We start from the raw sequence: 12301 nt of genomic DNA, 5'->3' as shown, positions 1-12301 counted from the left end.
CAGCTCACACTTCCCTGCTGAATTACTCTCCACGTTTCAGAGAGAACATGCAAGATTGTGCTAAAAAGTACTTATTGTGGGGAGCATGTTTACATTATGAAATATACGCTTCAGAAGAATATACTGCAAATTCAAGCGAGTTGTGCACAGCTATTAAATTTGTAGAGAAAGAAATGCTATAGCCACCTTTACGGCTTTTCTTGCTTAAAGAGTAAGAATAAAAGATGACAATAGCTCCGAATTATTGACACCAGAGGCTGTATTTACTTTAAACATTTGTGAATTTCTGCATGATGAAATGGCATTGGGGAATTCTTTCTACTGGTTTGTAACCAAAACGGTACAGAGATGGAAAACTGATGTGAAATACTGCTACAGCAACACAGCCGGCTAGGTACTGATAGACCAAAGGAAAGCAGCTCCTCTGCTGAATCATGCTCCCCCTGAATTATTAAAAGGCTCGGCATTACTGACTCCAGAGGCTGCCGGGAGCTGGAGCACCCCGCTTCTGACGGACCCCTCCGGAGAAGAAACCCTCCAAATCCAGGCATTTTCCGAAATGCTAACTGAAGAGCGCACTGACGGGGCTCCGCACACATGTGGGACATCACTCAACAAGAACCAACTACTCAGCCCGCATCCCACCTAACAATCGAATTAAAGTATTTCTTTTGAGCTGAAGAATAAAACCCTTTTTGCTACGATGAAAACCTACGCGCTTTTGGCCAAAAGGTTTTTCAGCCTAGAGCATTTCCTGACTTCCCGGTGTCCATCAGCGCCGCTTCGCTCCCTCCCCTCCCATTCCTGCCATTACCAGTAACCACATCAGCGCAGATTTATGATCTGTCGCCTGTGTTGGGATTAGATGTCGTGCTTGTCTTTCTATTACCCAGATATTGACAGGTAAAATTCCATGGCCATACATTGCCTGTCCCTTCAAAGGTTACCATCAGCAGATGCTGAGGATCGATACCGATCTTACCTGTCACTGACCTAGGGGAGGCATGGCAAACGAGGCTCCCAGGAACCAGGCAGGGAAGAATTTGGCACAGCTTGCAGCGTTGGTACCCGGTTTTGCAACAAAGCCTGTTGTGCTGCAAATCTCCATTTTTTATTCCACGTTTCTAACCAAATCTTGTGACAAAAGCAATTTATAACAATTCCCAGAAATTTAGTCTTTCAGAATACGATCGTATTTCAAGTTAACGGGTTTGGACCATTTGAAGGAAGAATCCTAGGAGTCACGCTCACCACGATGGAGCTTCTGTTGTCTAAAAGCACAATTTACATGTTTTGCTGCCATGGCTAAGTTGGAAAGCTGTATGCCTGTTTCAGAACTAATTTCTTAACCCATTGGAGAGTTCTTAAATAAAAGATGTTGCTAGTGCAGCATTATATTTTATCTATCTACTTAGGGATGCTCAAACACTTTAACTTTCCAGAAGAATAGCTTTCAAGACACAGAAGCAGCTGATCTCTTGCTTTTATTCTGGAAGTTGACGGTTCATTGCCAAGACAACAAAAGGTCACTTATTAAAAGACTGTCTTGCTCTCATAAGGTCGGAGGTTTATCAGAGCATCATCCAAAGGACATCTGTGCGAGCACCGCTCCTTGGCTGCTGTACGCAGGAGACACAGATGATCTTTTTGTGGAAGGGTTTGAGAAAGGGAGGCAGGATGAGGGAGTCCTCCTGAGAGACACCTGTGGGCTCTGAAGGGGGCTCTCAGGGAGCCTCACACTAAAAGGGAGAAGCGAGGAAGAGCGTGGAGGAGCGAGCAAAAGGGCAGCAAAGGGCACCGCTGTGCACAGCCCCAGCAAAAACGCAAGGTGGGTACCTCTCACTCGTGTTCCTCCTTACACGCAGCCGTCACTACCAGCCAACATCCACCAAGGACATCATCTAAAATCCAGCGCTTCAGTCTCCCTACCACTGCTCGGAAGCAGCATCAGCAAGGGAGAAGTAGTGTGACAACATAAGATGGTCCCAGCAGACTGCTGCCTCCATTCAGTATGTTTAAATAATACTCTATTAGGATCAACACTCATTTATTATTAATGTCACCCTAATACGGAATTCCTTATCTGCATTTTATCTTCCAGCTACATCACTATCAAGGACACACACAGCCTAGATCTAAGGAAGGCAACCTTGATTAATCCAGAGTTTAAAACACACACGGAATTTCCTCTCTCTGTCACGACTTGTTCCATCAGGAGCTCAGGTCTGATGTACAGCAGGTTGCTGCAGGTAAGAGGAGGGAGCATTGATGAAATATTCAGTTTTCACAGACGATGAGTGCATTCAGCACATTTACATTATCAGAACAACATTATTTAACAGCACCTGCTGCCTTACATTCATTTCTGTCGCTGCCACGGGGGGCTAAAGCCGTGGCAGCCTCTGCTGAAACCCTAAGTGTGGAAGGATAGAATTTATGTGTTTGCAGGTTTGTCACCTGCACCGTCACCTCTATTTTTGTACTGTAGAGGCTGGCAGCAGCCACATGCTTCAGTTTGAGCGTGGCACTGGTCGCGCTCTGAATTGGCAAGTGTATCTTTGGAGGAAACTCGCCCATCTGCTCTCTCTCCACCTCTCCCTGCAGCTGTCAAGCCTCTGCTACCACGGGCATAAACCAGGGATGGCGGCCGGGCAGCGGACGCGGCAAGAGGGACCTTCCCTCGGCACACAGCCACCAGCGGGGAGCACTTGCACGGGTACAGAACACCCCACTCCTCCATCTCCGAGACGCTCCTCGTGATCTCCGAGCGTTTTGTGAAGATGCCGCTGCTGTTGAAGTCTGTTTTGGTACACACTCAATCCTTAGATACTACAGCATCTGCTCCAGGAGCAATGCCCACCCTCCCCCCCCCCCGCAAAACGCCAGCACGGACTAGTCAGAATGATGGGATTTTCCAATAACGAGGAAAACTGTTTCAAGTCAGATGATGGGTTTCATTTTACTCTAATGAGCAGATCTGTCTTATATCCATACCTGTAACCCATCTCTTGCAGGTTTCTTAACATCCTTTTTTTTTTTTTTACTGTCAGCAGCATCTGTCACAATGCGCAGCTTAATAATCTCTTTTAAAGCCAAGAAATCTTTATTTCCATAAAGCACCCAAGATGAATTTTTATCAACATCAGCCCAATCTCTCTCCTAAAGAAAGGATCTCCCTTAACTGCCTGCACGTGTAAGTTAAAGCCGTTCCAAAATCTTTAGTTCCACCACTGCAATAGGCAAGAAGTAAATGACAAAATTAATAACAAATGTGCAAACTGGTAGAAAATGTCCTGCAGCACAATGGGATAATAGATAATAAATTGGAATACAGTGTTTTTCTTGGGATATTCTGGCCAATTCCCACTCTTTGGCTAAGACAGCATGCAGTCAGCTTTAAATGACCACACTTGCTGCAATTATTCACAGAAGTAATCTTGTAAGCCTTCAATAAAACACCCACAGAACTTTTCTCCGAAGTGTTTACCATTACATAAAATGAGAAGGCAAAATATTCACCAGCTCGAAGAACTGAGATTTTGTACATCTCAGCTACCCTTCCGCATACACACCCACCAGACGCTGAAGGCACAAGGATGACTTCTCTTCCGTGGACTAAGCTGAGTTTATATTTTGCCCTTGGAAGTTAATTCCTAGTTTGCAGTCATGGGAGAAAAGCCGATCCCAATTCCCAGTGAAACACCAGCTTTTTGAGTCGCTTTGCTCACACGCGTTACCTGCCCACTCTTCATTTTTTGGACGAGAGCGCAGACATAAATGTCACGATTCTGGATTCCGGTCCCCTGTCCCGTCCGAGGACGTGCAAAGCGCCACTGCTCTCGGCCAGATCCCAGGAGAAACCGTCCGCCCCGCGCAGCTCCAGGGGGGACTGTCCCTTCCACAAACCTTTGCCTGGCTGCATCCAAACCTGGAGGGACAGATGTCCTAGCACGAGCTGTCTGCGCGCTCTGCTTTATGTCTGCGATGGGGAGATGCCCACACTGCAGAGGAAGCAAACCTTTCGGGGGTCAGCGTAATGCTAAAGATTAAGAAGCAAGATGCCTCCTGCTTTGCCAGCCTCTAGAATTCAGGTGTTTAATATTTTCCTGGCCTTTTTCCCCCATGATAAGGCAAAAAATGCTGCTACTGTCTTTTACAGCAAGAGCTGGGTTTCTAATGGAAGCGATTGATTTCAGTTGCTGGGGGCTTCCCCAAAATGACAAATACAAGTAGGCTCAATAAAACAAAACCAAGACCGCCACCACAAGCTGGGAACAGCAGTAGCGCAAAAAGCAAAATATAATCACAAAATGCTCTGTCTTCCCAAATACACAGCCTAATTCTGGAAACCTAAACCACTCTCTGACGTGCCTACCCAAGGATTACCGGGACCTTAATCCGATGGAGCCGACGAAGGACATTACCAGCTGCGCACGATCCAAGGGCTAACCGAAGCAGCAGCCCCCACTGCTGCCTGCCCAGGGCTGGGCTCTACCGCCAGCTCGCTGAGCGGTTCAAGGGCAGAGCAAGGTTTACGCTTCCCGGCTTTATAACGCAGCGTTTTCCTGCCCATTAGGAATCCTCAGGCCCTCGCAGATTTTGCAGTTCTGCTGCAAAGCCCACGTTTATGGGGGAGGGAATGAAGGGCAGGTCCTTGGCCTCAGCAACAGGATGCTTGAGCAGCGCGGTTTTGTTCGCCTGTTCTTGATACCTGTGCATTGCCACGAAAGAGCCGAGGAAGTTTCCACTTCATGTCCTTGCTGAAGTTATTCTGCTGCTGTTCAGCGTTTGGGAAACCCAGCTGGCAGGACCAGCCAGGTCATGTAAATGCCCGCGCCTCACCTGTAGGCACACCGTTTGATGAGGAAGGGGCACTGTCTTTAGGAGTCTTTTCCTTTCCTTTCCTTTTTTTAAGGGTGTGTTGTCCCCCGTTCCCCCCACCTTTTCTTTTTTTTAGAGATCACAGACAAGATCCTTTGTCAAAGAGTGACAGACACCGTCAGTGAGGGTTATGCACTCCTCCCCAAAACACAGGGGGGAAAAAAATCTCGGCAGCAGCATTACGATCAAAGTGAGAACTCCTTCCAATTTATACTTCCAAGAAAGGATAAAATGGTATGTTATAACAAAAGCCTTTAGTCTAGATCCCAGATCAGACACAATGATGAATGCTAGCCTAAAGGGCAACGTATTTGTAAGTTTTAAGTCTCTCGCAACACCAACTGTCCTGATTCATCCCCGTGATAAAGGCAGTTCCGAGAGCTATTTTACCATATGTATTATTTTCCAGAAGAGGAAGAAAAAATGTGGAATTGGCCCTCAATCTGCCACCCATCGGATTTATAAATGTTAGTAAAAGACCAATGCTAATGTCTTTAAACATTAATCTACCCGCTGCAGATTCTGCACGTCTCCCCTTTCGGCCTCCACCTGGTAGTTCTTCCACGCTAGGGGAAATAAAATGCGTTTTTGTGGTGTTTTGTTTTGTTTTGTTTTTTCCCCTTCATCTGTGGGATTTGCTTTGACTAAACCCATGAAAAGAAGAGAAAGGGCAGATGCTCCTGAACACATTACTGCCTGCTGTCAGTGCTTTGCCAGCTGAGTGGAAGGCACAAAGCTCTGATCCAGTGTTTATTTTTAAAGATGCAGCTTGCCTGATACAGACTCATTCTTCATGCCTTAGTTTCAGTGGAGAATCTGTCTGTTTGTTGGCTAACAGGACAAAGGCAAAGTTGGAAGGAAGGGAAAAGAAACGGTACACTCCACGCCAAAATAAAAGCATGATTTTCTAAACTGCGTTAGCCCAATCCCCCTTACTGCCTCTGGAGTTAACAGCAATGAGACCATGCAACCAATACAGAAGTGAGGAGGAAGAAAACATCTTTGGATGCGGTCCTCATCCCAGCTTCCTCAAATCGGCGGGCACAGTTTGCGCCCAAACCTCCCAAAGGCAGTGAACTGAGCACAACACGCCATCTGCGCTGCCCAGCCCTAACGGGGACCCAGGGCAGGGATGGGGACCATGACTTAGCAGCACCCTACCACGCTGGGAGAGAGGGGCAAGGGGAGAAAGGCTCAACCCCTCTGCTCGCCCGGCTTTCCAAAACCAGCCGGAGCCGCAGGAGCCCAACACCTCTGAAGTCCAAGAACAACTCTCTTACCAAGCACTTTGTAAATTTTATCACATATTTCTTAAAGTTGCAGTTGCCTTTTAAAACTAGATTGTCTTTAGTTTTTAATTAAGTCGTCACCTTTGTACAAAAACCCATAGGCCTTGAGGTTTAGATTGTCATTTTAAACAAAAGTAAAACGGTAAACGCCTTTTACATGCAACACCATTAGATATAATTAAGCAACGGGTAAAGCATACATCGTGCTATAAATGTCATTTAGTTTTACTGTTAAACTCATCAACATTTATCAAAACACTGCCTCAAGAAAGAACGAGACAGCTACGGCTAGTGACTTCAATTCGCTGCTGTCTTTGAAGCAGCATGCTCCAAGGCAAAACTGCAGCAAGAAAAACCTTCACATTTCCTATTTTCATCTTTTTGACTGAAATGTTAATTTTTCACTACGTTCCCATGTATGGCAGGATGGGCCATGTGTAACTATTGTGCACGGATGCTAGGGAAGGGACAGTCCTGGAGAAGCCCCACATGCAGGGCCGGGACGAGCAACCTCAGACAAAATCCTGCCGACGACCCCGCTGCCAGCGTTTCTGCCGGCTTAACGCCTGCGTGGCCAGCACTGCTCCATAAACCCATACGAAGAGAGGCAGAAGTGATTTACTGGACTTCGGTGAGCGTCTGCAGGAACCAGCATCTTTTGCTTTTGCTCAGTAGGATCCTGTTCTGTTCTAGCACCTTCTGCTTTCCCGCGCTCTCAAGCTACACCGCTCCGGCTGCCAACAGGGAGCATGACGTAAAACCAAAGCCCACAGCCAAGGGCCTTTATGGTGGTGGCAGGGTTGTCACCGCCACCTCCGCCACTGTCACAGCTCCGTGGCATATCGGGCTTGCCCAGCTTGGACGAGAGAAGCTACGTAATGGACACGCACCGCTCCCCACAGGCTTACTTCGGAGCGTGCTCCTGCTGCAGCAGGTAGGAAGTCTAAGATAAACGACATTTTTGCGTCTGCTTTCTGTTTAAGGGGGTGTTTCAGCTACCACCAAAGGGATGCGAACTGTAAAGAAAGAAAAACACAAGCAACGTGTGTTACCAGAGACCGCTGTGCCTGTTCTATTTTAAAATCTCAACATTTCTTGTCTTCTCCGGAGAAGCATTAAAACGTGCAAACTGAGCCCATTAGAAGCAATTTTCAATTTACTGCTCCTCCTTGATATTCACATGGTAAACACCAGCAGGTATCAGCTCCATCAATAAGGATCGCAGGCACCCAGTTGACTGTAAACTATGTCGAGCTCCCCGACTTTGCAGCTTTAGACAGAAGAAAAGGCAAAAACCAGAGATTTGAAATTGATGTTTCATCATTACCCATCATTAAGAAATTACACTGTTGTACAATTTCAGAAGTAGCAAGGAGTGAGTGCTGAATGTTTCTGCAAGGATTTATTAATTCTCCCTTTCTGCAGCTGTGTAAAGGAGCGGTTGTAAGCAGGTGAGGTCCTCCTCCTCTTTTTTCCCCCTGCCGCCCTGATCTGCCTGGCATTACAGCTCTGCAGCAGAAGCAACTGTCTCTTTGCTCAAACGTCCCCTTCGCACCCGTGTTGGCAAGGCAACAGGCATCGCAGGGCTTCGGGGAACTCACTCCCGCGTCTGTGCCCACAGAGGGGAGAAGGGAAGGACCGCAGCAATCAAGCAATGCTTTAAATACCCAAGTGTCGGCTTGCTTTGCATTTGTACCTTTTTAGAAAGATTTGAAGCTGTTCCCGGCATGGGGCTGCTGCAACGCTTACAAGGAAGAAGCCAGCAGCCAGTGACCGTTCAGAGCAGCTAGGGGAAACTGTTTGCAGCCCTTACTGGAAATCACAAACACTAGTATTATAATCAGGCTTTTGCCAGGACTCGAGCAATTGCTACCCCAGCCATTTTGCTTATGCAGTTGCCCATGCTGCCTATCTTTTGACAGCCATTTCTGATAGGAACACATGCTGTGGATAGCAATGGCCATGAAGCAAAAGTGGTATTAGAAAGGACCTGAGAACAGCGAGAGCCACAAGGTGCTTGCCATCTTTGGGAAAAAAAATGAAAACCGGTGAAAATGTCCAAGGAACTTGTTCTTCCCCCACTTGTTTTGCCCTTCTGGTTCTCAAGCAAGTTTTTCCCACTCCTTACCGCAGTGTTTTCCCATGCTGGTGGGAAGCCCTCGGCCGGCAGTCCTTGCAAGGGATGTCCTTCAGTAGAGCGCAGACAGGGAGGGCAGCAGGAGGACACACTTTCTGTGCTGCTCATTTGCCACATGGTTAAGCTCAAAGAGCAGGCTTCAGAGATGAAAGGAGTTCAGTCAGTATAATTTGTACCCCCTCCCAGCAATCCTCCTCTTGCCCACCCTGCAGCATGAGGACTACTAGCAGATAAAATGCCTGTCTTCCAGCCCACTAAATTGCCTTTAAAAAGGAGAGGGGTACAGATTTACCGTTAGAGCTAGCTAGACGTACAGCCAGAGATCTCGGAAACGGACACCATATCCTAGCACCAATCCTCCAGGTCACCTTGTTTTAAAATTGTGTGCAAATACAGAGAGACCACTCTACTAAAAATCTATCTTCTTAACTGCTTGAAACTGAATTTAAAATGCATGTATGCAGCACTCCTATCTGTTCACTATTCTGAGTTTCTCCTTTGGCCTTATGATAAAAGAATGCAGGAAATTATAACCGACCTTCCCCCCAGCCCGGAAAAGGGAATTAATTACTGCAAGCACAAAGTCAGCGCTATTCCAATAAACCAATGCAATCCATTCAAGCGCTGAAAAGCAAGGAAAACATCCTAGAGGCTTGATACCTTGCTAGCCATTCATATCATGTACCACCGTGGATATTACAGAACAGCTGTGCCCAGGACTATCACAAAGCCAACATTATCTCTACCGTTATTAGAATTAAATAAAGCCTCTCCTTCCCCGCATGCAGCACCAATGTGGCCAGGATTACAAAGCAACCTCAAAAAACCTGCAGCTTCTTGCCGTGCCTGGCTTCACGGTAGGGTTTACTTCTTTTAGCCAGGATTAGATGATCGCAAGGAATAGCAACAAAGTTCCTCGATGTGACAGGACGCAAATACGTGCTCAGCGCCACCTAAAGCCGCCTGGTGCTGCGGATCAGCTCTCGCAAACGCTCTCGAGAAGCCCGGCATGGGCACGAGAGAGGGATGCTCAGTTGGAGGGATTCACTGGTCGCTCACGTGCAAACACCGGCTTTTCAACCCGGGGTCGTGTTGAGGTCCTGCTTTCTCCTCGCTGCTGCTCTTCCCCTTCCTCCCTGCTAAGTCCCACTTTCTCTGGCACAAGCCTGGGTAGCACCAGCAGCCAGAAGAACCTGATAAACTGCTTTTTTGCTGCAGTTTTGCACAAAAGCGCTCGCTCCTGCCAGGACTGCCCAAGAGGGAGCGGCCTCTTTGCCCTGCAGGTTTCATGAATCCCCAGGTCAAACTGTTCAGATCACACAGTACAAAGCTTGCATTGACTATTGCTGTTGAGGTGGGGATCCTGCATGGGGGTCTGGGCTAGAGAGAGCAATCTCTAGCAGCCATTCAAAGGAAGCAAGCAGATAGCAGTACATAAATGGCCTCCCCTCTTTTTATTTGTAAATACAGTAATTGTATTATTTCAAAATCACACCCTCTCGCAGCTTATCTTCATCTTCCGATCATCAAAGCTAAGCACACTCCAATGGTTCTGCTGACATGTCACAAGAGAGGCACGAGACCTTTTACAGATGTTGCCAACAGCAGCTGAAAATCTACTAGACATTTGCTTAGCATTTCTTGAAAGAACAATTTAAATTATACACATTCTTCACAATTCTTTCCTCAAACCCCAACAGTTTGAAGAGATCTGCCTTTTTCTGCCAACTTTTAATGAACTGTAGGACTGGCCCTCTCGTACTTAGCACATCAAGGGTAGAATATTTAAAAACGAGACTCATTTTCAAAGGAAGTACTCTACAATAAATAACTCAGCAGCATGGTTGTGAAAGTCTAAGTTTTCAGCAGTTGACTGTTTTATTCAGGAGCTGTGCTTGCATCCGAGAGCAAGAGCAATTCCCCCCCTTAATCACTTGCATTTAAAAACACTTTTTAAGACCCCGCTAACTTATAGTAACGTCTGTCAAGAACACCCTTCCTTAAAATCCAGAAACCCCAACCCTTCAGGAACACTGCTGCCAACAAACTGTATGATGCACCATATTTTGGAGCTACAAACACTAAGTACAATTCATTGTGGGCATTTTTCTAGCAAGTCACTGAAATTACAGTCTGGCTCAATCTGGCTTTTAAAAGCATTTTATAAAATCTAAAATGGCTTTTGCTGAAATGCCACTTGGGTAGCTTCTGTACAGAAGTTGGTTTTGGTTTGGGGTTTTGGTTTTTTTTTTCCAAACCTGCCAGGGATGCATGTTACTGAAGTATTTTTCAGTAAGGTAGTCTGGCTGTTAGCTGGAAGAGTTACACCGGTTTGCAGGTACCATACATCACCGAATCCTTGCAAGACGCTCACAGGGTTCCGCCTCCAAAGTTACGTTAATAACTCACCCAGACTTGAGCAACACCATCCTCTCTGCAACAAGTGCAAGGTGCCAGTGCAACTCCTCTCAGCAGCTCACTTGAAATGCATTACCGTGGAATAACAATCCCGTGCATGGAATTTAAGCTCGGTTGATGAGACAAAACACTCTGGTTCTGTGGAAAAACACTTTGACACAGACACCATATGCTTAACACTGAAAATGAGCTAGGCCACTTCAACCAGGAAAATTTCGTTTTCCTACTGCGTGTATTTAATTTGGGAGCAGCTCGTCTTCCTGTCACTGTCCTGAATACGGAGATCTAAACAGTGTGCCTGGAAATGGATCAGCGAGCATGTGCTTTTCTCTGGCTGGGGATGAATTATCCTTTACCTGCTACCCAGAGACAGCCACAAGCAGCCTTTGCAGGTTGATGAATGGCTTTTTAGTTTGGGTTGCATTACGAGAACAAAACAAACCATCATGAATCATAAGGTTTTATGGGTATGCTGTTTCGAATAATTTCCTAAAAAAAACGAATTACATTCTGCTCATTAGCAAACCTTGCTGCACAAAGCGAAGGATTTTGAGAGTGCACAGCAAGCCGATTACACAGAGGTTACACGACCAGGATGTTTGTGAGTGCTAGTTTGCAGGATGGGAAACATTGATCCCCCAAAGCCTTGTACCAGACATCTTCAAAGTGAAATTGGGAGTTTGCATTCATTTACCCCGAGTACCACAGTGGCCTGTAGAGCTAGAAGGACGCACAACATTATTATGGAAGCAGTACTGCTGCTGTTATTTCAGACTGAACCGCAATATACGCTGTACCTGTCGTCTTACTCAAAATCCCAGCGGGATGAGTTTTTCATGCTGGCTCAGAAGGTTTTTTGGTTTGTTTTCTAAACAAACATCAGCAAAATGTGCTCTGATAGGCAAGTTACCCACGTAGATGCAAACATGCCCGTCTCGGGGTAGACCCGGCAATAATGAACTGCAGAAGCCAAAGGGATTTTTATTCACGCTTCACTTCTTGTTTGGTACCTACCAAACTCTAAATAAAACATTTAGAAGAAGCAAGCTTTAAAATACCTAAGTACAAACTCAGGGTCATCAGTAGGTATACACAACAGGAGGGTTGTTTATTTACGAAATCTACGTTTTTTAATACACTTTCTCACCTGGAAGCATCCTGCTATTCCACCAGCCACACACTTACATCAACTTTGCATTTCTGCTCGGCATTATCTGTGAATGGGAGTTGGAACCCAGTAATGTCAAGCCCAGCTATTTGCAGAGCTCCCGCATTACTCTAAGCTGCAAGATTTTCCAGCTGGTCCTGACTGATTTGAAACAAGAAGGTTTTGGTGCTTCGGGGGACTGGACTCTACCTCTGAGCAGCATCCAAGGCATGGCTTGCATGTGGGGTAGCCCGGCTGCCTTCACCCTGTGTCTTTGACAGCCGCATCCCAACGCTTTCTGGCAGGGTGGAGAACGGCTAGTTTGGTGCACGCTAATAAGCCGAATGGGACCTTTGCCACGCGGCATGGAGGACAGCCACCAGCCTACGTGACGTGGTGCCCATCGCTGGCGTTCAGCCTCTACTCGTT

General features: G+C 46.5%; 1 protein-coding gene across 15 annotated transcripts in view; it reads right to left on the bottom strand.

Annotated features, from left to right (window-relative positions):
- Positions 1-12301, bottom strand: part of CADM1 (cell adhesion molecule 1) — a 172662-nt gene that overhangs the window by 63165 nt on the left and 97196 nt on the right. Inside the window, exon 1 of one of the 15 annotated variants that reach the window (XM_052786708.1) lies at positions 8299-8329. The exons of the other annotated variants lie outside the window; for them this stretch is intronic. Coding sequence (XP_052642668.1) covers positions 8299-8314 — 16 coding nt within the window. The 5' untranslated portion in view covers positions 8315-8329. Of the gene's footprint in view, positions 1-8298; positions 8330-12301 lie in introns of those variants that run through there. 15 annotated transcript variants of the gene reach the window in all.

This window comes from Harpia harpyja, chromosome 4 (genome assembly GCF_026419915.1).
Source record: "Harpia harpyja isolate bHarHar1 chromosome 4, bHarHar1 primary haplotype, whole genome shotgun sequence".
Taxonomy (NCBI): Eukaryota; Metazoa; Chordata; class Aves; order Accipitriformes; family Accipitridae; genus Harpia; species Harpia harpyja.
This window is presented reverse-complemented; position numbering and strand designations above follow the sequence as displayed.